The sequence below is a fragment of the Alligator sinensis genome, unplaced genomic scaffold (genome assembly GCF_000455745.1).
Source record: "Alligator sinensis unplaced genomic scaffold, ASM45574v1 scaffold163_2, whole genome shotgun sequence".
In the NCBI taxonomy this organism is placed as follows: Eukaryota; Metazoa; Chordata; order Crocodylia; family Alligatoridae; genus Alligator; species Alligator sinensis.
The window spans coordinates 711,115-734,439 of record NW_005842499.1 but is presented as its reverse complement, the minus strand read 5'-3'; the positions used below and the strand labels follow the sequence as shown (position 1 = coordinate 734,439).

Below are 23,325 nucleotides of genomic sequence, written 5' to 3'. Positions count from 1 at the left end.
ATAAAGAGAGTGGTGGGGGGCTGTGGGGTGTGTGTGGGGGGGGGGGGAGGGAATGTTTCCCTGTGACCTCACCGAGGCCAAGATCTACCTCTGATTCTTCCAGCCTCCTGGCTGCAGTGCATACATAGCTGGAAGCTGCCCAGCCCTGGCTCTGTTCTCCACCTGCTGGAAGATGCACCTGTGCTTCAGCAAGGGGAAGGGGGTGGCAGGGAGAAGCTACAACAATGTGGGTATAGCTGCTCACTATCAAGTTCTAACAGAGGTCCTTCCTGCCCATGGTTTACCTGGGGGTCCTTGCTGCCCTGCCCTGGGCAGAGGCCAGGTCCTCTGGCTCTGCTGGGCAGATGCATTGGCTTCAAAGGCCATGTGTTGCCACCCCCTGATTTAGGGCTTTGAGTGCAATATGCTGTCAAAGAAACCAAGCAGTTGTTAAGAAGTTCAACTAACTGTCTATGGCAGCCTCTGTCTCTCCTCATTCCCAAGGGAGGAAAACCAAGCCTTGAGGGAAGATGGTGTCTGCTGATGATGGCTCAGGGACAAATGATTAAATAAATTCTAACTGTAGAGTCCTCAGCTAAAAAAGACAACCAGAGCAAATCATCCTAGTTTTATCTTCAGATCTGGGTTGTTGGAGTAGATAAGAAACAGTAGAATCATGTGTTGGTTATTTTTCAAAGTAAAACCACCTATTAATTACGTAATTATCTTGTATAGGTATTTCAGCAAGGGTTTAATCTGAGTGATGCCCATAAGGTCTGAGAGATGCTTTTTCTGTTGGATGCAATGAAGAATTAATAATTGTATTAATCTGTAAAATATTTACTATTTTATTGAATAAAGCTGTACTCTTTCCATTAAATTAAGCCAATATTAAATCATTTTTAATTCAGTGTTTTCATCAAGAGTAATTTATTTTGATTGAAAGTTTTAATATGATTCACAGTTTAAATTCATTCAAACAGGTTTTTTAATAATGTTAAGATTGTGACAATTTATCCTTAGCAAAGTCATATCACAGACTACATTTCTTTCAGTTGCTAAAGTTACAATAAAAGCCTAAATGAATTTTAGAAATATCAATAACTGTAATTGCTACCAAAACACTACATCTCTTAAAAATTTCATAGCTTCAGTTATTGTGGTTGTTAAACTGCAGCTGTCCACATTGATGTTTTTACTGACACCCCCAGGTAATCTTCATTATGGGAAATGCAACTAGAAAGTAAAAAACAGTGAATTAAGAAACATATTAAGATTACCTTATAAATATAAGCAAATGACAGCATTTATGTCTTGTTTCATGTCAGTTTTTAGTTTGGTATAAGTGACTGGATGAGATAACAGTAAGTTTTTTATTCTTGAGTCGGGGGGGAAAAAACCTTTAGGATCCTTCAACTGAATGGTAATTTTATGCTAAGCACCAAATAAAGGGGAATTTAGTATAATGTTTTTAAAGCCTGATAATTAGCAAACTTAGTAATATCAACCAATGTCTAGATCTAGAGACCATGTAGGAAAGACACTGGCTCTAGTTGTGTTTTCTTCTAGCGGCTGTCACTGGAACCTGGAACAGCTTGCAGCCTCCATCTGGAGGCTTATTGGCTTGTGTAGGGACCTACCTAATTCACAAGGGCTGGCCCCATGATTTTCTCAGGCGAAACATGGGCCCAGGCAGCCATTTCACAGGTGGAGTATGGCAACCTCCCCCCATGCCTCTTATTGGCCCCATCCCTCTCCGCTGATTGGCTGCAAGGGCTGTCAATCATGCAGCCGTGCCCCTTGCTACCAATTGGTGGAGAGGGGAAGGGCCACATGACGAGCTGCCCCTGTCACTAACTGGCAGTGGGGGTAGCAGCCAGCGTGCCGGCAGCCCTTGAAATGGGCAGCCCTCTTCCCCCCACCCCTGACCCTTTGCCCCCTTTTCCACCCAGGTGGGCTGCTGCAGCATGCTGAGAACTGCTGGCTCCCTCTGGGGAGCCACTGTTTTATTTGGGGGGGATGGGTTCTGCGGATTTCATAGGCTTTGTCTAGATTTGACAAAATTACAAATTTGTTAGGTCCCGCCCTTATGTGTTTACAGTAGTATCTGAAGACCCCTGTCAAGATTTGGTGCCTTGTTATTCTTCAGACTTGTAGGGAAATATTATTCCAGCTAGAAGGTGAAAATCTAATTTAAAATGAGGCATAATGAGCAAGAGTAATAAACAGTAGAAGAGAGGATGAGGGCAACAGAGGCTGCTAATGTATGTAACTGGCTGTTTTTAAATGAGGTAAAATGTAGACTTAGGTACGCTTTAAGTGGAATGAATGAATGAATAAAAATACATTTTCGTTATCCTCTCCTTTTGTCAACAGAAGAGAGATTAATGGCCTGATATGAAGAAAGGACTCTAGTTGTTGCTGAAGTTCTCAAGTGTGATTTCCCCCACTTACAACCTTGCTGTTTGTGTGCGTTTGGTTTTAGTTCATTGTACTTCAGCTACAGCTTTTTTAAGATAGAGATGTCTAACATTAGGCCTACATAGTCCTAAATGGCTGCCTTCCTTCCTTTATAATGGTAGGGTGAAGGCAAGAATGATGAACTTGAAGATTTTGTTGCTTGTGAATGGAAAACATGTTTTATTTTCCTTTACCCACGATCAAAAGATACTACAGGTACAAGCAAGTGTTAAGTTACTTGCATATCTATGCCAACATAATGCATCTGTCAGTCTCTTATCAAGTAGACACCTTTCGATTTTGAAAAACACTGTTTTTCATGCTATGAAAGGTCTTACAGAATGAATGAAAAGATCTTTCTTCTATCAACAGGCATACACTTTTGAAATTAATTTTCCAAGTTTCCCTTCAAAAGTGATCCGGAATCACAGTAGTCATTTTATCTGTCAGACGTAGGCTCTTAACCTCATGGAGGTATCAGGAACTTTTGGGTCCAAAGAACTCAACCAAACATGAGACCTTTGAGGAATTAATTTTTGTGCTCTCTGGCCATGTCAGCTTTTATGTTCTACCTCTCTTCCTCTGACAGATTCACTGACTCAAATACTTCATAATCTCAGAGACGTAAACTAAGGATTAAACATTCTCTTTCCTTGAAGACTTTTCTCTTAGAGCAGACTTCTCTTTTCTCTCCTGACTGCTCTTTAAAATGAGAAACTTAAGACACAAATGAAGATGTATTCTGGTTCACACTCTGAGTACACCTTTCATTCTAAGCTTAGGTGCATAATTGTCTGCATCGGTCTTAATTTACTAACCAAGGCTTATGCTACTAACTGCATGTATTTCATCTGCTAGGACATGCCAATTAAATCCACCCATGTAGACCATAAAAAGTCAGATTGGAAAAGTAAAACTGAATGTCTCAATTTAGCAAATTAGAGTAATCTGTAAGGGATTCTTAGCTGTCTAAAATAGAAAACATATTGTGCTACACAAATGCAAACTATATTAAACACTCAGCTTGGTTCCTGAGTATAGTTTAAAAAATCAAATTGTGCTTATTACTGTGCCTCAGTTGCAGAATGTCTTCCTTGGGTATTGCAATAAGTGGAAAATGAGCTTAATATTTGAATTTAGTCCATATGAAGAAAGATTTAACTGCTTGATATGACTTTGCTGCTGCCCTTACAGATTGAGGCCATGCCTGGGGCAGTGACCCTTGATAACTTGAAAGCAGAGATTTCTCCAAAAGGTCACCATAGCATTCTATACTATAGTAATAATAGATTTATGTCTGTATTTCTTTTATTGCTTAGTCATCATTGTAAGGCATTGCCTGTAGAGTAACGAATTTTTCCATCACGTGTATGTTATTCTGGAATTAAGTGACATATGAACTGTTCTTCCCTCTCTTTAAAGTCAGGATGTTCAGCACCCAGCTCATGGGCCAGATCCAGCCCATGGAGCCATGTCATCAGACCCACAGAGCTCCCAACCAGTCCGAAAACTTGGCAGCATTAATTACTGCTCCCTTTTTGCTGTATGTCTGGACCCATGGAGAGTCCCAAGGACTGGATAGTGTGGCCCCGTTCACTAGATAGGGCACACAGGGCTGGGCACATGGGTAGCATGGGTCCAAGCCACGAGTTTCTCCCATCCTTCCCCCCAGTGCTGCCACTGCCATTTTTCTCCACTGCTTAGCCAGTGTATGAACAAAGCCCCTCACTGCCAAAATGGCTTCCAAAGTTTGGGAATACATGCCATCTACCATATAAACTGAAATGTTTGATAAAAATGAAAAGTTATGGAAGAGGAAGCAAGGAAGAATACTTTTTACAACAGCTGTGTAAATGTACTTCACCTCCTAAAGACATTTTAATTCCTTCATGCTGATGTGGAGCAATTGGGCCAAAAAACCAGAAGCTACATGAATCCATTGTCTTTCATTAACTTTTTTTTTTCTGTGTTACAACTGTCCAGCCAACAGAGGGAGCCTAAGCTAACTAAAATGTATTTATGTATCTTTTCACAATAGTAAACCTCAAGAGCTCAGAACTTAGCAAAGGGAAAATGTTGTTTGTTCAGCTGTAATATTTGTCTCGTAGTAACTGGGTCTGTCACGATCTGTTTATTCCCATTGAGCCCATCCCCCAGTGAACCACTGCAAGGTTCTAGAGCAGTGGGGGCCAATCTCTTTGGCAAGCGTGCCACAAATTGGCCATACAGTATACTCTTTCCGAGTGACATTCCACTTCCCTTCCTCTGCCTAATCTACCACTGCTTTCTGCCCCCAGCCCTGTGCTGTCTGCCTAATGTCCTCTGCTTCCTGCCCTGTCCACTTCTGCATTGTCGCCTCCCGAACAGCCATGCCACAAACACAGGCTGCCTATGGCACTTGGCTACCTCTGTTCTAGAGGATGTATTCTTTGGTGGTTTCTCCAATCTTGGTGTAAATGATTTAAGATGAAGCTTTCAACATTTCACCTGGAAGATGGCTCCACATCTCAATAGCTGTTACTGCGAGGGGTGGTTGTATACTGCATTCTGGTACTTGGCCAAAATTTTCCCTTTCTTATTTTCATTCTGTTGCTAGTGTTTAAAACATCTTGAACCACCTGAAACAGTCCATCATCTCTCACTTTGTTTGCCTACAGCCCTCAGATCCTGTCACATCCACCTCCTCTTATAAGGCATCATATTATTTATTTGACTCTATCCTTCCAACCTATGATAACTTTTGCAAAGGATTAAGTGATGATACTCACTTAAATGTTGAGAAACAGAATATTTGCCTTTTTGTGGGGGGAATGCATGTGGGAAGTGGAATGTATGCAGGCATAAACTATGGCTAAGCAGTTTAAAAATAGCTATAAGAAAATACTCATTTCATCCTCTGGTTCTTATAGTATGTGGCAACCTTTCATTAAGTTAAATATTGATGACTTCTTTTATGCTGTGTCTCTAGAACAGAAGCGTGATGGCACATTTTCCATCTGTCCCATAACTATATCACCTTATGTAGAAATTCTGTCAGAGTGCATGAGTTTAATGTGATTGGATCTGATAGTACTTGTATGGAAGACTTCCAAGGAATGGGGGTGCATCTACATGAGATGCTAGAAGTGCAGTAGATTAATTCTATTAGAATTAGTTTTGTAGTATTCTCATACTAGAATTAGTCTACTGCACATTAGCATCACATAAAAGATGCGTGTCAGTGCTGCTGCGCAGTAATGCCAGTTACAGAACATTTAGTACCAGTTATTACAGGTTACAACTTAATGCACGTGTAAACGTGCCCTGGGAGACAGAATATTGCTTTTGGATGTCCTTATTTTGAATAAGATTTTTTTTTTTAATCGTTTGGACAATTCAGATTCTATGGCACTTTTTCATAATCATGAAAGTCATAACCCCGTAGATCTGTCTGAATTTCAACTTGAGTACTGCCTACCTGGAAACGCACTAACATCATTATGATGTTCTCTTCCTCCCCTAAACATTAGCTGTTAAACAACTAAAGCAGCCCTAAAGACAACTGTGTTTCATTAGTCAGCAAAGTGAACCTTGTGTATAAATTTATTGGGTGTCATGAGATTTTTCTGGTGAGCTGAAGCAGATGTAAAGAATATTTTAGAGGTAATACTTTTGCAAGAGAGACTTCAGCGCCAAAGTTCTGTTGACTTTTAAAAACTTAAATTGTGCATTTAATGCTACACAATTGCTTTTGAAAATTTTGCCTTTTGACTCCATTCTACTTGTATATCTAAGTTTGTAGAAAAACGTTATTAAACATCCTACTGCAGTTAAATACTTGAAATGCTTATGCAAAAGCAATTTTAAGATGTATGCATGCCACCCTTTGTATTTCTGAATTGTAGAACACAACTAAGTAACTATAACATTGTGCCCTTAATGGATTATTTTAAGTTTGTTAGGTGTTTTAGGATAAATTTGTGTGAAATAGTATGCAAAAACTATATTATTTTTGGGAGTGAGAACTCCAAGCCCTTTTTTTCCTAATTTATTCTTAGTTTCTCCTTCCTGCATAGATCAGTTTAGTTTTTCATGTTATATCTTATAACCACAATGATTAAATGGTGATTCTTAATGTCATGGTAGGAGGTGGAATAAACAGCGATTGAAGGACAAAGAGGAACATCGGATGGCAGAAGAAGATTCAGATGAAAGTGATGCTGAATTTGAAGAGGGTTTCAGAGTACCAGGATTCCTCTTTAAAAAGCTTTTTAAGTATGTATTTTATATATATAATTTTTATTGGTTGTTGTTATATTATAATACAGCTCGGGTGTTGTTCACAAATAGATAGTAGTTGGCTGTAGCAGTGCACTGATAAAGATTCTTTGGGCCGATACTGATGACCGGTTATTAACAAGCCGTATTGGCCGATACCAATCCGAATGCCAATATGCAGCCAGGCAGCTTGGAGAGCAGTATCTGGATGGTAAGTCTGTTGGCGGGGGCGGTGGGAAAGGGACTTGGTAGGATAGGGGGTGCAGATTGAGGCCCGCCACAATGAGGGAAGGAATGGGGCTGGGGCATGGCGCAGGATGGAGGCGCGCTTTTCTGGGGAGTGCAGGGGTGGGCAGCTCCCACCGCTGCGTGCACCCCCAGGGGAGGCATGGGGGGCATGTGCCCCCCTGGATATGTGCGCAGGATGAGGGTGGGCTGCTGCTGTGGGCTGGGACAGGGAGTGGCACTGGGCTCTTCCTAGTGGGGGGGGGGGGGGGCGGGCTGCTCCGTCGGGTGGGGGGGGGGCTGGGCTGGGGCTCTTTCTCATTCAACTTTTAATTTAATTAGGATTTGAAGTGAAAGGCAAAACTATTTTAATTAATGAGGAGTATTCTCCAGGTGCAGCTGTCTTAGCTAAATATAAAATAAGGAAAATGGATATTTGTATGGTGGGAAAGGTACGAGTCAGACTCTCCTTTTGCTGAAGGATATAGACAAGTCCATCTTGAGAAACTAACACGTTAGTTGTATTTAAGCCTTGTTTGAGTATTTTATCGGGTCTAAATGTGATATACAAGAGTATACAGTCTTCTGTAGCAGTTCTCCACTTCTGCCAGGGTACAATTACAGTCTTTTCACACTTAAGCATTTTGTCCTATCTGACGTTAAAAAACTGAGCAGGGCATGTCTGTTTGTCTTTCATTTCTATGTTGTAGTGGTATTAATGCTGAAGGATCTCTTCAGATCATTCAACCTTGGCCTCTTCTTAATAATACAGTTACAAAAGGCAGCTCAAATAAGACAGCACCTAATGGATGAATTCACTATGCAACTTACCACTAACTTAATTTACCATTGGTTTGAGTTCATCTTTTGTTAGCAGTATTCCACACAACAGGAAGACCATCTCCCTTCCTAAAAGATTAACACCAGATCTTTCTAATTAGCTCTGCAGATAAGAAACTACTGCTTTTGTCCCATCGTTATTCAGAACTAAAGCACTAGCTATGAAGAGTACTTGAATAATGACTTGATTGAGAGGACCTCAGTGAGCCAATACATAGTCTCCAATTGTTTATGCAGAGGTACTGTAGAAATAATCATCATAACATGTATGTATGGTCTGAGCAATCCAAAGGGAATTGAACAGAGGCAGGCAACTAAAAAGTAATCTTAGAGATGTAAGCCTCATTAATGAAGGCTATCCCTGTAAGCATGAGTCGGTTGGCAGAACTTCCTAAGTGGTTAAAAACATCAATGGAGTTGAATGATTTGTCTGACTTGTAAGTTAAATGCTGAAATCTCCAATGTATGAAGGCTCACAGTCTGTGGTTGTGTCTACACGTGCTATTTGTGCGCATGAATAAGCTTTGAAGCTTATTGGTCCAGAGTGTTGTGTTCCTGGGCACTGTCTCTACATGTGCGCCTGGGAGTGTAGCATGTTGAACCGCGTCGGAGCAGCCCCAGCTGGTAGGGGGCTCAGGGGATCAGCCTGCTAGCCTGGAGTTGCTCCCCTCTGGCTCAGCATGATGCAAAGGGACTGGGTGGGTCATGAGAGTGCTTCAGTGCAGAGCCTAGTCATCAGGCAGCCCCCACAATGAAGCACCTTCTTAGCACAATGAAGCTAGCCGGGGCAACATCTACACATGTGCTGCTGCTGAGTTTTTTACTTTGCAGCAGGATAGTAGTTGTATTTACTATCCTGTACTTGTATTTACAAGTACTATCCTGCTGGAGAGTAAATTAGTTTACTCTGGCCTAATAGGGGTGCACATGTAGATATGTGATATTTACTGCACAACTAATTAGTCAACTGCACAGTAAACATCTCATGTAGATGCACCCAATAAGTACTAACCTTTCATTTCTGAACACATTTGAGTATGAAGATGCCAGTATATTTATGAGGCAGTGTACAGTAGCATATTCTAAGTTAGAGGTTGTCAACCAAGGGGTATGCCTACCCCCAGGAGTACTTAGAAAGGATGTAGGAGATACGCGCAGGTGGGCAGGGACAGCGCACACCCTGGGGCACAGTGGCAATCTCTCCCCTGGCGCCTTCCCATACTTTGCTTCTTACCTGGAGGAGGGAGAGAGGCGTTCTGGGCACTGCCAGCCCCATGTGGCACACCATGGTGCCTCCCTGCCACCCACCTCAGCTTGCTCTCTGTGCCCACTCCCCGGAGTAGGGCTTGGGGGGAGTGTGGGTAGCGGTGCCCCTCTGTGGGCGGAACATGCACCGGCTGGATGGGAGATGTGGGGCTCACACGCAGCGACTGCCACTGCCCTGTACTGCCACCAGTGCCACATCCCAAGCATCTTTCCTGCAGACGGTGACACGTGCAGCTCTGTGAGCTGCTGACACACCTCACATCTCACACGCCACCCATCAGCAGCCTGCGGAGTCACGTGTGCAACCAGCCACAGGAGTGGGGTGCAGCAGTGTGGGGTGGTGGCAGCCACCACATTTGAGCCTCCCCCTCCCGGCCCATGTACAGCCTGCAGAGGGGCACCGCTGCCCTCGCCACCCCCTCCTGGCCCTGCTCCTGGGAGTGGGCACAGATACACTTCCCCCACTTTCTCAATCTCCCAGCCCCCATCCCTAAACATACTTACCTTGGTAGGGGGTGGGGGGGGGGGGGGGGGGTGTCTGTGTCTGCATCTGCGTGTCTGTGTCTTTGTGCATGTGTGTTTGTCCCCTGCCCACTCAGCTGCAGCAGGTACATGGCGCTGTGTGGCTCTTGAGGCAGTGGGATGGAGAGTCCAGCCTGCAGTAGCAGCTACCTCTGTGCTGCATGCAACTCTGGGGGACATGCACCCTAAACCACCACCGGGGTGCACACAGTGGCAGGAACTGCCCCCCCTTTCCCACGCCTCCTGGACAAACCGTTCTTGTGACTCCATCCCGCACTCTGCCCCAGCTGTGCAGTGCCTGACTCTGCCCCAACCCCACTCCCTTACCGCTCCCCCCCCCCCCCCCCGCCCCTTAAAACCAAGAAAATATAATGGGGTACATGAATTGAAACTTTGAGGTAGAAGGTTTACACTTGTTAAAAAAGGTTGAGAACCCCTCTTCTAAGTGACACTTTCTGTACTAAATTGAATCTCAAATAGATTTGTTCCCACTGCTAGAAATAGCTGATCTTTAACTTTTTTGGTAAGCCTATTAAGGTAATATTGTACTACTACTACTACAGCTTTTCTCTTGTGCTCTCAAGAAGGTTTAGCTAGATGAACTAACTTCATACTTCGTGGTACAATAATGGGGCTAGGTGTCAATAACACTGGCATAAGAACAGAACAAGAACTGCTGGGCAAGGTATCTTTTCCAGCCTTATTGTACAGTTATCCAGATATCTGTTTTTTCAGCATAGGAGAGGACTCATCTACACTACTGAAATCTATTGTGTTGCGATAGCTGCTTTTAGGATAGTGCTCTCCTGAGGCAATTAAAGAATATCTTTGTCCAAAAGTGAAGATAAGGCTAAAACACTTCTCTGTCCAACATTGAAGTCAAGATATCATGCTGTAACCATGATGTTCCATGGCTGTAACGTAATATGGTTACTTTGTTAACACAATGCAACCACAGCTATACTGGGAAAGGCATTTGGTATTGTGTTTGGCTCCCCGATACTCTTTCATAGTGAAGACCAAAACACAGAAAATGTATACCTTGGTAACAACGAGGGGTGACAGGAGGGAGAAGATCAGGGTTAGGATGGTTATCTCACTATAGAATTCCTAACTAAAAATGGTATTTGGGAATTTTTAGTACTTTTAACTGATATTTGTATAGAATTTGAAGATCGGTCACAATCATTGAATGAAGCCAGAGTCAATATAACAAAACACCAGAGGAATATTTTCATTGTTCCCCTGGAAAACAGCAGATCCGAAAAAGAGAGGTGCGTGAGCTGCCACAAGTAAAGCAGGGAGATGAGGACTCCCTACCACTGCGAGGATTGTTACAGTATACTGAAGAGATCCAAGAGATGTGAACATCTGTAATATTACATGGACCCTTTGGTCTTTCATCTTCTAAAATCTTTTTCTGTTTTTTTCACTCCTTCAGCTTTTCATATGAGTACATAGGAGAAGACTTGTGTCCTAAATTGTTTTGCCAATCATTATATAGTTGCAGGCATTTACAAGGATTTTATAGACACAAGTGGCATTAGGCAGCAGTGTTTCTAAACATTCTTCATTCAAAGCATGAGAAGTGAATGACATAAAACATGTAAGAAGCTGCAGTATAATGAACTGTGAACATTCAGAATCCAATCTAGAAACATATGTCACAGAGAAAATATAATCAGTAATCTTGCTTTTCCCCTGAATTTCCAAAGTTTAGAAATGCTTCAATCTCTTTAATTTGTCTCTTTAAATTATTTACATTTTAAATCCATCTGTTTCTTAGCTTTCACCCTGTTCCTGATTTAACCTCATTTTCTTTAATTCGGTATTATTCCTGCTTCTGATGCAGGTTATTAAAAATAAATAAATAACAATCTTAAAATCAATCACAGTCCAACCCTGCAACTCCCACCTTTCCAGCTTTTAATCTTAAATGGTTTGCCGCTTAATCTGTACATTCTAATTGGAGTGTGTTCTGCATTACTGTTTTAATCCAGTTTCAGTCTTTCATTTTGAATTGTAATTGTATTGGTATACTTCCCATGTAATGCTCTCCTGCATCCCACTCAGAGATAGATCTTGAAAAACTTTTTTTTGTCAGGATTTTCTTTATTGGGAGAGATTAAATTATTTTAAAGGATTTTCTGGTTATATAAAATAAACAAGCTTTGACTGACCTGATTGTTTATCTTGTTACAGAGCATAGAAAACCCAACATTTAAAAACCAAAGTTTCCATTTCAATTAAGGTTCAAATGTTATAACTTACAAGCTGCCTGTATATCCCCCTTTTTTGGAAAGATTAAAGCTTTGCATATTAGCAGTTTCCCAAGTTACTTCTAACAATATATTTAAAAATACATGAAATAAAAAACCCTCTAATTACCATGTCTATCAGTTTAATTAGAAATGTTTTAGCATCGCATGAAGAATGACTGTGTCACATATAATGTCTAAGTGCATCAAAAATGTATGACCTTGTAAATACAGCACTCATGTAAAACACACATGCAGCATGTTACTGTAACTAGTATTAGAACCTTGCCAAATGATTAATTCATGAGTACTTTCTGTTATGATGTGTATTATCAAACATTTGCCATCATCTTTTTCCTTGTTGTAGGTACCAGCAGACAGGTGTTAGGTGGCTCTGGGAATTGCACTGCCAGCAGGCAGGAGGAATTCTGGGAGATGAAATGGGATTGGGCAAGACCATCCAGATAATTGCCTTCTTGGCAGGTCTGAGCTACAGCAAGATCAGGACTCGTGGTTCAAATTACAGGCAAGTGCTCCTCTGCAGACTGTCAGTCTGTGGAGCTCAATTAATATTTCATCAGATGTATTGCTGGTGGAGGAGGGTCCTGTGAATTATTAATGACATTTCAATTACAATATTCCTTTAATTCTTTTAGTGGGGGACATCAAAGGAAAATTTTTACGAGACAATGGAGCTGTAGGGCAGGAAAAATTAAACATGTAACACTTTTAATGAATTCCAGGCATTGATGCTTCATTTTGCAGATGAGCCTCACTAGATATTTTGGGTCAATACAGTGTCTAAGGTTAGCTTCCACAAATGGATTGTTTACAAACTCAATTATGTTAATATCAATAGTTTACACAATATGGAATTTTAAATTAGATGCAATACCTTTAGTTCCATTTATTAAATTTTACATTAAAATATTTGTTTTGGCAAGAGACCAGGTGAATACTTTACAGGAAGTATCAAGCCTATTCATGATGAAAGTCAGAATTTCTGATGGGGGGAATCATCCTTGCAATTTTTTTTTTAGCCTGTATATAGATTTACATCAGCTTTATCTCTTTTGAAAAATAATTCTTTAAGTTGACTGACTGTTCTTATTGCACCCCATATGCTCCTTCCCATATGGCACTGGGGAGTGTCTAAGACATAACATTCCTTTTTAATCTGTAGATCTGATAGTTTATCAGAAAATATACTTTTTATGCATCCTGGAATTTATTAGTACATGTGTAATAGTACTAATAACTTCAAGATATGTGGTACTGATTATCTGATCACCTCAAACTACCAAATAAAATTTACTAAAAGTTTAAATAAGTAAATGTGATTTTTTTTTAATGTAAAGCATCGTTATATAAAATATATTTGGCAAAGACACAAATATTAAAGTAATGCCTAATACATAACATCTCTACCCTTCTAATCCCTTTCCTTTCACAGAATTATAAATGCTAGATTTAATTTGACATTCCTACACAATTGAAGGACCCAATTCTGCAAGCTGTTCCCAGGGGACGGATCACAGTATTTAGCTGGAGCTCCACTGTAGGCAGTAGTAGTCCCAGTGACACAGAAATCCATCTATGTGGAGGCCATTACAGGAGTGGGGCCTAAGACCTCAGAGAGGCTTTTTCTCTTGGTGTGAATTATAGGGGAACTAAGGAGGCCAGAATATAATTATTTTATCTTTATTAATTCTAAATGTATGATTGTATCTTTGTTTTTCTCAGCCTGCATGCTTAGAAACGTTTTTACCATGAACACTTCAGGGAAAGACATTATTCCTAGTTTTTGTCTCTAAAGCATCTGCCTTCTATTGTTGCCTTTCATATAAAATGTAAAATAAGAATAAGTCACTTACCTACTTTGTCTCAGTTCCCTGCTTATGAAATGGACATGATAACACTGTCCCACCATAGGGAAGAGTTGTGAAGATAAATATTTTAAGGCCAGAGACATGTACTGCTGTAGTGGGAAATAGTTGTATGTTAGAAATCCAAAAAATACAACTTTGGATATACTTTTTATTTTGGATTAATAAAATCCTGCAAACATTTTTGTTGCTTCAGAATAAGATATTCCACGTTAATTGTCAGTGGGCAAACTTCTAATCTCAGTGTTTCTTCTTTTCATAATGTGGCCCAAGGAAAGAAAAAGAACTAGGTACAGTAAGGCAATTTTGCCTTAGGGGGGCAAAACTATCAAATATATTAAGATATTTCTTTAACCATCTGATGACTTATTTTGAAATAAGATCCACACAGCTAGAGAGAGCAGAAAGTCATTGCGGCAATCAGAGAAGAAAAAATGTACATTGGATCGTATGATGCCATAATACCCTATTTAATACAATATTTACTCAAATATAAAACAACCTTGATTATAAGACAACCCCCAAATAATTAGATTTTATATGCAGAAAATATATACATTTGTTATAAATTTCCAGGTGTAGAATCTGCTTATTGAAAACTTTCCTTGAGTGTGTCCCCCTCCCACTGCTACAGCAAAGAAAATGAATCTGGGGGGGTCAGGTAGCCCCTTTGCCTTCTTCCCTCACAGCTCCTTCTCCTTCTTACTGTCAGACCCTTTTCTTCCTGAGCACATGGAAGTGAGGAGCAAATTTGAAAGCAGTGACCTTGAAATTAAACATAACTGTAGTAATTTGCATATAGTACCCACTGACTTCAGTTTATCCAGTATCAATTAATGTTACCTTTTTTCAAAAGAAGTGCTTTGGCACCTACTTATATATAGTACAAAGTGGGTGCATCTACGCATGGACTTTACTAGTTAGTTGACTAATTAGCTCCTCAGTACAGCATTACTATCTACACATGCGCTAGTATTATGGCACAATAAATTAATTAACTCCGCTGTAAGATAGTACTATGTACACCACACATGTAGACAGATTCACAGAAGTTTAGGGCTGGAAGGGACCTTAAGAAATCATCAGGTCTAGCTCTAGGCAGACTGCAGTCTAGAAAGACTGCTGGGGTCAAATAACACCAGTAAGATGTGCATCCAGTCTCCTTTTGAAGATCTCCAGAGTAGGTGCCTGCACCACCCCCACTGGGAGTCTGAACAGTGACTGGGGCTGGCTGGGGCACAAGGGTTCCAAAGTGTGGGGGCTTTCTGCTGTCTAGATACGTGGCTCCACTCGTTTGGCACTCTTATGCCTCAGCCAGCCTGGGGGCTCACCCTGCCCCCCCTCTTCTGTCCCGAGCCTGCCATCAGCTTGGGCCAGCTCCATTCTGGCTTAAAGTGCTGCTGTCTCGGGTGCACATGTAGATGCTGTGCCTGGGAGCACTTCACTCCAGCTCAAAGTGCTCCATAGTTCATCGTGTCGTGTGAATTGCACGTTTAGATGCACCTACTGTGCGTGATATTAGTCCAAAGCCCAAGAGGCTTGTAAGTTATGTTATAATTCAGTGGGCTGGTCCATAGCAGAGTCAACAGCATTTCAAGCTGTAGTGACCCCAGAACTCAGCACTGCTCGGTTTGTGTGTATGTGTACTCCAGGTACCACCCCCTCAAAGGATCTATGTGCTAATCAGTCCCCCACACATGAATGGAATTGGATGTTCTTGTCACAAGTCCTGAGATGCTCCAAAAATTTATATTCAGATTTAGTGCAGGGCAACCTGGTCTGGCTTCACCTCATGGATGGCGGGGCCACACTAATCATGAGATAGGATGAGAGAGAGGGAATGACAGAGGGATTCTGGGTGAACTGTCTGGGACCCTGTTTGGTAATGTTTGCCAGACATCTAAGGCTGGTAAAGAAACAGGAATCATTGGAAATGGGAGAGAGAAGCACAGCTCAGCTATGAAAATGAAGAGAAAATCAAAATGTTTACAGTGTAGTGGCTCACCGTGACTTGAAAAAAAGAGTTCGCGGTGAGGTGGACTGCACTTAATGGGCACCACTATATATCTTATTCAGGTGCACTTATCTATTCCTGTGGTAGATTCCCCATCAGCATGCTTGCCCAATATGGGCTATGTGTTTTATATTCATGCTCAGTGTTAATTTAATCAGCTTCATAGTTGGTTTCCATTATTAAGCATATGCTGCTTGTGGCAGCTGTTTAATGGTAGCCAGTATATTTAATTAAGTTTCCTTGTATGTAAACCTAAGACTAGGAGCTTTTTCCTCATGCTGATTGGAGGGGGGGAAAAACTCATCTTGTATTTGAGTAAATATGGTAATTTCCTTTTCTGTGCTTTTGCTAGACAATGAGCAATCAACAGATCTGCTAAATTTATTGAGTTTGGAGTGCTTCTGTTTGACAGGTAGCTGAATACTTAAGTTGCCTAATAATAATTATGTGAATAAAAATGTTTACCTAGATAAGCTACTTTCTGTAAATACTGTCATCAGCAGTCTTGCTGTTGGTCCAATTTCCTTTTAAAAACAAGATTTGAATGCTTTAGGTTCTATTATATTTTAGAGACCACAAAAATGGTCTGTAGTCTTGAATCTCCCCATCCCCCTAAGTTCTAATTCCAGCTATGTTGCTGGCTCACATTGTAGTCTTCAGTAAGTCACTTAACTGTTGTCACCTAGGGAAATGATGTGAAATGTTCTTAATAGTAGATGAGCACCACTAGGGTTAGCAGCTTACAAGCACTACCTTTGGCTGTGCTTATTATATACACTATTTTATACCACATTTATTAAAAAGCATATTGCTTTACACTGAAATGGAGGTAAAAAAAAAAACTGTTCAAAGGAGTTTGCACTTTAAATTTTGTCACCATCATTGGGAAGAAGCCATGGATACTTGAAGATAAGAAATCTCTTGAAGAGCTATTGTCTCTCAAGCAAAGTAAGATATAAGTAGTGAGGTGAAAGGTATAGATTTCTTGTAAGTAGTTTCCTTTAACTCAGGTGTCAAACTCATCTGGCCCAATTGGTGTGGGACAGGTCTGTGGGCCAGATATGGCTCATGGACCCCCTCCCCTCCTCTTCCTTCCCCAGCATACCTGATTCGACAGCTGGTCTGGGGCCAGCTCTGCATGCAGCATAGATCCCTGGATTCTGGAGCAGCCAGAATGGGCACCATGTGTAACACAGTCAGGCTGGAGCAGCAGCCATGCTGCACACGTTGTCTACCCCAGCCAGATCACGCTGCATCTGAGAAAACCAGGATCCCATCCCACCCGCTGCAGTGCCCACCCCAATAGCTCCAGGACTGTACCACACACAGTGCCTGTTCCAGCTAGTCTTGGACCTACTAGAGGTGGCACCATGTGCAGCACATGTTCCAGAGCAGGCACTGTGTATTTTGTAGTCCAGCTGGGGTGGTCACTGCATGAAACATAGCTGCTGCTCCAGCTGGATTGCACTGCATGTGGTGCACATTTTGGCTGCTCCAGGATTCATGCCACACAGGCAGGTCCCAGACTGGCTGGAGCAGCCACCAGGTCAGATATGCTGTGGGAGGGGAGCAGGGAAGGGGATGGGAGGCAGTCCATGGACTGATTCTGTGCCACAGGTGCATACTGTGCCTTTTTTGGAGTCTGCTCAGATCTAGGGGTAGCACCAGGGGCTGGGTAACAGGGCTCTGAGGTCTAGATCTGGCCCACAGGCCGTAAGTTTGACACCCCTGCTTTAACTAAAAAAAGAATTAAATGTGTTTAATTGTATTAGGGAAACTGGTCCTTTACTTCTGTAGAACTGAACAAGATGAGTTAGTAACAAAGATATTTGGATTCCCCATTGTTTAAAGTCCATAACTTTGTAGACTAAGGACAAGGGATTTGCCAAAGAGCAGGTTTCAGCCAAGACCAGGACTGCATTTATGGTAACCACCCCCTCTGCATTGAGGCAATCTCTGTAGATGCCGAAGGCTCAAAGCTCGCTGACTTCACATAATTCATCATATCCATGTCACTGGTTCCTTTTGAGGTGTACTATTTGGATAAAATCCATACACAATTTATGATAGAGGAAGGACTTTTAATTATCCATTTGTAACAGTTAAAGTGCCAGCCAGCAGTATAGAAGCTCATAGAGAAGGGTATCACAGCTAGGGAATTTAAAGCAAAAATGTTGAGATTATTTATCTCAAAGTATGCCCTTAAGAGTAGTTCCTGTACTTTCAGAGGTGCAGAGCAACTAAAGTTTCTAAGCTTTGACAGTTATGATTTGAAGTTATGATTCCAGAGCCAAACACAAGTTTGAAAGTGCTGGCTGATAGGTTTTTTTTCTGGAATCCAAATAGGATGCAAATACCTTGGATATGAGTAGTCCTGCATCTCATTTGGGATTTTAGAGGCTCACAGTCAGAACATGGATATAGAATGCAGTCAGAGAAAGGGCAGGGACTCACTTCCTGGACTGGGGAGTCCCACAGGATGGAATTGTCCCCAAAAGGCAATCCTGCTTGCCACTTAAGTGCCCAAAAAACCTAAAATTATTCCTGACTGTTAGCTAGCTGTTATAATCTTAAAATGTGAGCAAAATAAAAGACTGGAGTGGAGTATGTCTGAGGTAGATTTTGTTGCCTGACTCTAAATATGAAGTTACTAGTTTCCTACATTTCAGAATTAAACACAGGCTCATGCAATCGTGACCATAAAGTGTCTTGTTTCTCAAGAATTTGATTCCTTTTTCTTTTTGAAAACCGATGTCCAGGGGTTGTGACTGAGAATTCTGATTTGTTTCTTCCTTCTTGGATGTTTATTGGTAATTCAGAAGTGTTTAAAGTATTCTTTTAAGTTTGCTCAGTGATGATAATACTTCTTGAAATTCATGCAGTATTTCAAGGCAAGTAAGCATGACCTGAAGACATAAGTCAGTGTGTAATTGTGGGTAAATATGCACGCTCATCTTATTCTTATGGTTCTACTTAAACATACAGAATGTTTTAACAGTAAACCAGAAACATTTTCTATTGATTTTTTTTTTTTTCTTTTTTGTTTTTTTCCTACTGTTGAGTCTTTTGTATTAGGGTTGTCTAATTAACAGAGTCCACAGGCCACATCCAACCCCGAAGAGATTAAACTGTAGTCCCCAGGTTCCTGGGCTGGGTCCCACTCCCTCTGTAGTTCTCCAGCTGCTTCCACTGGAGTCTCTGGGTTCTCCCTCCCTTCTGCATCCTGTCCCTGCTGCTGGGGGTGGAGTGGCCCAGAGCTTAGGGAGAGCCCATAGCTGGGGGGGGGCGCGGTTTAGGAGACCCCAGGGTGTAGAACCAAGGTAGCAGTGGTGCCAGTGCAGTCCAGCAGAGAGGCCCACAGGATGCAGCATGATGCTGTACAGCAGTGGGGATGTGGAGTAGGGGGCATATGGCACCAACCCAATGCTGCGGGGTGACACGTGGTGTGGTAAAATATAGCAAGGGGGAGGGAGGAGACATAAATGTGGTTTGTGGCCCAGGTAGCATGTGGCCTGCTCAGTGTGTGGCCATTCAGAAGCTGTTCTGTAGTCTTTCCCATTTTACTGTTCTTTTCTAGTTGGAGTACTTCCTGCTTCTTTTATCACTAGGGATCCTGGTTTTCTCTGTTTAAAAAACCCCTGTTTAAACCCCCCCCAATTCTCTGATTTAAAAAATCCCAAATTTTCTGATTAAAAAATCCAAAATTTATGATTTTCCGTAATTAAAATGAAATACTATCTATCTATCTATCTATCTATCTATCTATCTATCTATCAGTTGAACACAAAGTTATATTGATATATTTACAATTTTAAAAAGTGGAAGCCTACCAGTGCCTCAATTATTATAATAAAATAAATTCTAAATACCTAAATATTTTGGCATTTGGTATTGGTTTATTTATCATGGAAAATCATGCAAGACGAGCTTCCCCCTCTTCCCTCCTTTTGAAACAGAAATTTGCTCTGAATTCAGATAGGATATCTTCCAGAGGGATTTTGTTTTTAACAACATCTTCAGTCATTTTTAGACAGAAGGAAGAGTCTTATAGGAACAAAGGAAAAACAGGCAGAAGGTAGGGTAAGGTAGCACCTTAGAAACCAACTGGTTCAGAGAGGCATAAACTTTTGTAGGTGACCGCTGCTTCATCAAATACTCTGGGGTGGGGGGGAATGGGAGCCATTCAAGTTCTTATCTTAATGCCAGCAATGGCATCCTCTAATGGTTTGCACAAATCATTTATCCATCCCATCTCCTATCTCTGTCTGTAAAATGGGGAGATAATAGTATTTACAGGGTATTGAGATTAGTTGCTTGAAAAGACTTTAAAAAATTTAACATGTTGCAGAATAATTGTCTGTCTCTAACAAAATGAATGTAGGACAGGACCCAAATAATTGAACTCAGGAGTATTTTTGGTTTTAAAGTTCCATATATTTTATTATCAACATAAAACAACTTTAAAATATAAGAAGTCATCTGAGAGAATGTAAAGCCCAAAGTCTTTCTTCCTGGCATGGTAGTGACAAAGTTGTGGACAGTTAGTAATTTTCTTTCTTCTAAAGGGATGACATGCATCCCAAATATGATTTGCATTACCACCATAGGAAGTTCACTTTTATCATTTTGTTTGCAACTGTTTTCTATCTGTATTTATATTGATAAATGCATCCATTAATTGTTCAGTGGATGATTTCTTATAGCTGCCTCCCTTTCATCATGCTTCTTAAAAAATAGATTTTTAAAAAAGAAGAAAATGCCAATCAATGTCTATAGCTCTCGTACTGCACTTGAACTGTTAAGTGTGTGCTCGGTTATTTTAATGGGTCACTTAATATAGTGTGTTTATCTCATGTTAATGTTTTTACCTAACTGTTTTTGGGTTTTTTTTAGATACAAGGGGTTGGGCCCAACAATAATTGTTTGTCCAACGACAGTAATGCACCAGTGGGTGAAAGAATTCCACACATGGTGGCCTCCCTTTAGAGTTGCAGTTCTTCATGAAACTGGCTCTTATACCAACAAAAAGGTAACTGTAGAAATGTGTTTATGTAAATACCAAGCGTTATATCTTTTTTTTTCATTGTTTTTATATCCCTTGTCCTTTTTTTTTTAATTGTGTTTTATCCTAATAAAAAAAATGTAGTGTGATTGCATAGATTCTGTAATAAAGTAGACTAAATAAGCAGATGAATAGGATATGCTTACACCTCAGTATCCATTTGGGGGGGCAGGGCTGAAGTAGTTTTAAGTGGGGTAGCTCAGAAACTGGAAGTAATCTAGTTTTGACTGTACAGAGCAGGTGTTCCCAAACTGTGGCACGTGTACCCCTGGGGGTACGCGAGACATCTCTGGAAGGTACTCAGGAGAAACTGTGTAATAGCAGGTTTAATTTTCATTGTAATATTTTTTGGCATTTAAGGGATTAAAATATGAAATGTATGCTGGTAGGGGTGTATGGGCAGCTGGTAAACCTAGAAAGGGGTACAAAATAACAAAAAGTTTAGCAACCTCTGGTATAGAGGTTTACACAATGTAATTTAACCTTATTGTGTACCATGCTGCTGCAGTTAGTCTGCTTCCAGTGTCCTGATTATCTTGTTTAAACCTTGAATGGGTATGTCTATGCCAGTGGGGACCAGCCCTTTTGGCATGCATGCCACAAATGAGTTGTGTATCTGCCCAAGTGTCACTCAAGTCCCTTTCTCCTGCCTGATCTGTTATCTGTTCCTTGCCCTCTCTGCCAGTTAGCTGCCCCTCCCTAGTCTGCTATGTGCCAGAGAGTTTACCTATGCCACTTGTAACATCATGCCTGCCTCAGGTTCGCCGCTCCTGGCCTATGCTATGTTGCAGTCCCACAATGAAGATACGCATTAAAGCATAATGCTGTCTCATAATTCATAATGGTTTTAATATCTCCATCCATAGTGACTAGTACTGTTCTGGTCTTTTCACACGCAAATTATGTATCTCACACTTCTCTTAATATACAATATGGGCGCATTCCCATGGGCAGGGGCATGCGTTTGCTACGGCAAAAATAACAGCGCAACAAATTTGTGTCACTGTGCGTGCCCCTGCACATGGGGTTTGGTGAGGGGCAAAATGCCCCGCTTCAAGAAAACAGCTGTTTCCCTGCTCTTCCTGGCTGCTGGAAGAGCCAGGGGACACCTAAAGCAGTAGAGATGCTCTGGCCAGCAGCCAGGACATCTCTTTGCAGGATGCAGCTTCCAGTTGTTCAGGTGCTTCTGGAGCGTATGCCACACCACTTTTTTGTGGTGTGTTTACACACACACACACACACACACACACACACACACACACACACACACACACACAGTTCCCCAGTATAAATCACCATGCTCTGAATTGAACAGTTTCCCATGTACCACACATGGTTTGAAGTGCCACAAACCACATGTGCGCGCTTGGCTGGACGCACCCTATGAAGCTAAAATGTGTCAGTTAAAGAAAATTCTTAATCCCGAATCTGAGTATTAATTTAATTATATGCTCAAGAGTATATAAGAGGTATCTAATCCTGTTTACACCCCAAGTATCTGGTGGTGGTAGTCTAATATGTGTCTTTTTTTGTTAAATCTTGTTTGAGTTAAATGTTTTGCTTCTAGAGATAGAGGAATCCAAATTCAGATCACTTTCCTGACAGCAGTGTAATTAGTAGCACTCTCATAAGGTTTTATTGTTTTAGCTCAATTTCTAAAAGTCCACAATTTCCCATTCCTTTGTTCTAATGTCCTACTCCAAGTCAATACATCTCCCTCTAGGGCACTTTTATTGTGTCCTGAACACAGTAGGTTTCACTTCCTCAAACTTTAGTGCCTGAATGGTGAAACCAGCAAGTTTATGATTATCCTCTGCTTTCTGAGCTTAATGATAGACCTTTGGTTCTCTGAATCCATTCAGTAGGTCTTCTTTATACATATAAATATGCTCTCCAGTAAGTGCATCATTTGTGCAAAGCCATGATGTAACTCTTTCCATTGACTACTTTATAAAAAAGCTTATGATATTATTAGCTGCCTTTGCTGCAACAGATCAATGTGTCTAAGAACCTATTAGTGTACAGATTTCTGTTACTGGTGCATTCTTCCATCACACTGTCTTGCATCAGAATGGCATCGATCTAATATTTCTTTCATTCCATCAGTGCAGGCAGGCATGTTCCTCCTCCCCTTTTTTTGTAATTGGTTACTATCTCCATTTACATCGGTTGGTCTCATTTCCTGCAAGCGGTGACAATGCAATTTTTTTTTCCTCAGCCAGTATCTCCACCATTCTTTGACTTTCTTGGCTGACTTTGATATTAAATTATTTTGCTCTGTTTTCACGTAATAATTCAGTCCTTTGTAGTTTGAAATGAAATAAGAAGAAAATCTAGATTTTTGTTTCAGACTCCATGTATCAGGCGCTTAAATGGCTTTCCAGAATTTAGTAAATCATTTTAAATCTCTCTTTAAATGTTTATTGAGTTTCTTGTAATAATATTAAAATGGAATGATGCTTAATTGCACTTGATTAACTCTATTGAGAAATAATCCATACAATTACAGTACACAGCAAAAAATGAACATCGCACTCTTATGTGCTAATAGCTTCC

At 41.0% G+C, this 23,325-nt stretch overlaps 1 protein-coding gene across 2 annotated transcripts in view; it reads left to right on the top strand.

Annotated features, from left to right (window-relative positions):
* ERCC6 (ERCC excision repair 6, chromatin remodeling factor) overlaps positions 1 to 23,325 on the top strand; it is a 77,477-nt gene that overhangs the window by 17,365 nt on the left and 36,787 nt on the right. For both annotated transcript variants that reach the window (XM_025212985.1, XM_014523502.2), the window contains exons 5-7: positions 6,565 to 6,693; positions 12,175 to 12,333; positions 20,601 to 20,736. In XM_025212985.1, the coding sequence (XP_025068770.1) occupies positions 6,565 to 6,693; positions 12,175 to 12,333; positions 20,601 to 20,736 (424 nt within the window). The remainder of the gene's footprint in view (positions 1 to 6,564; positions 6,694 to 12,174; positions 12,334 to 20,600; positions 20,737 to 23,325) is intronic.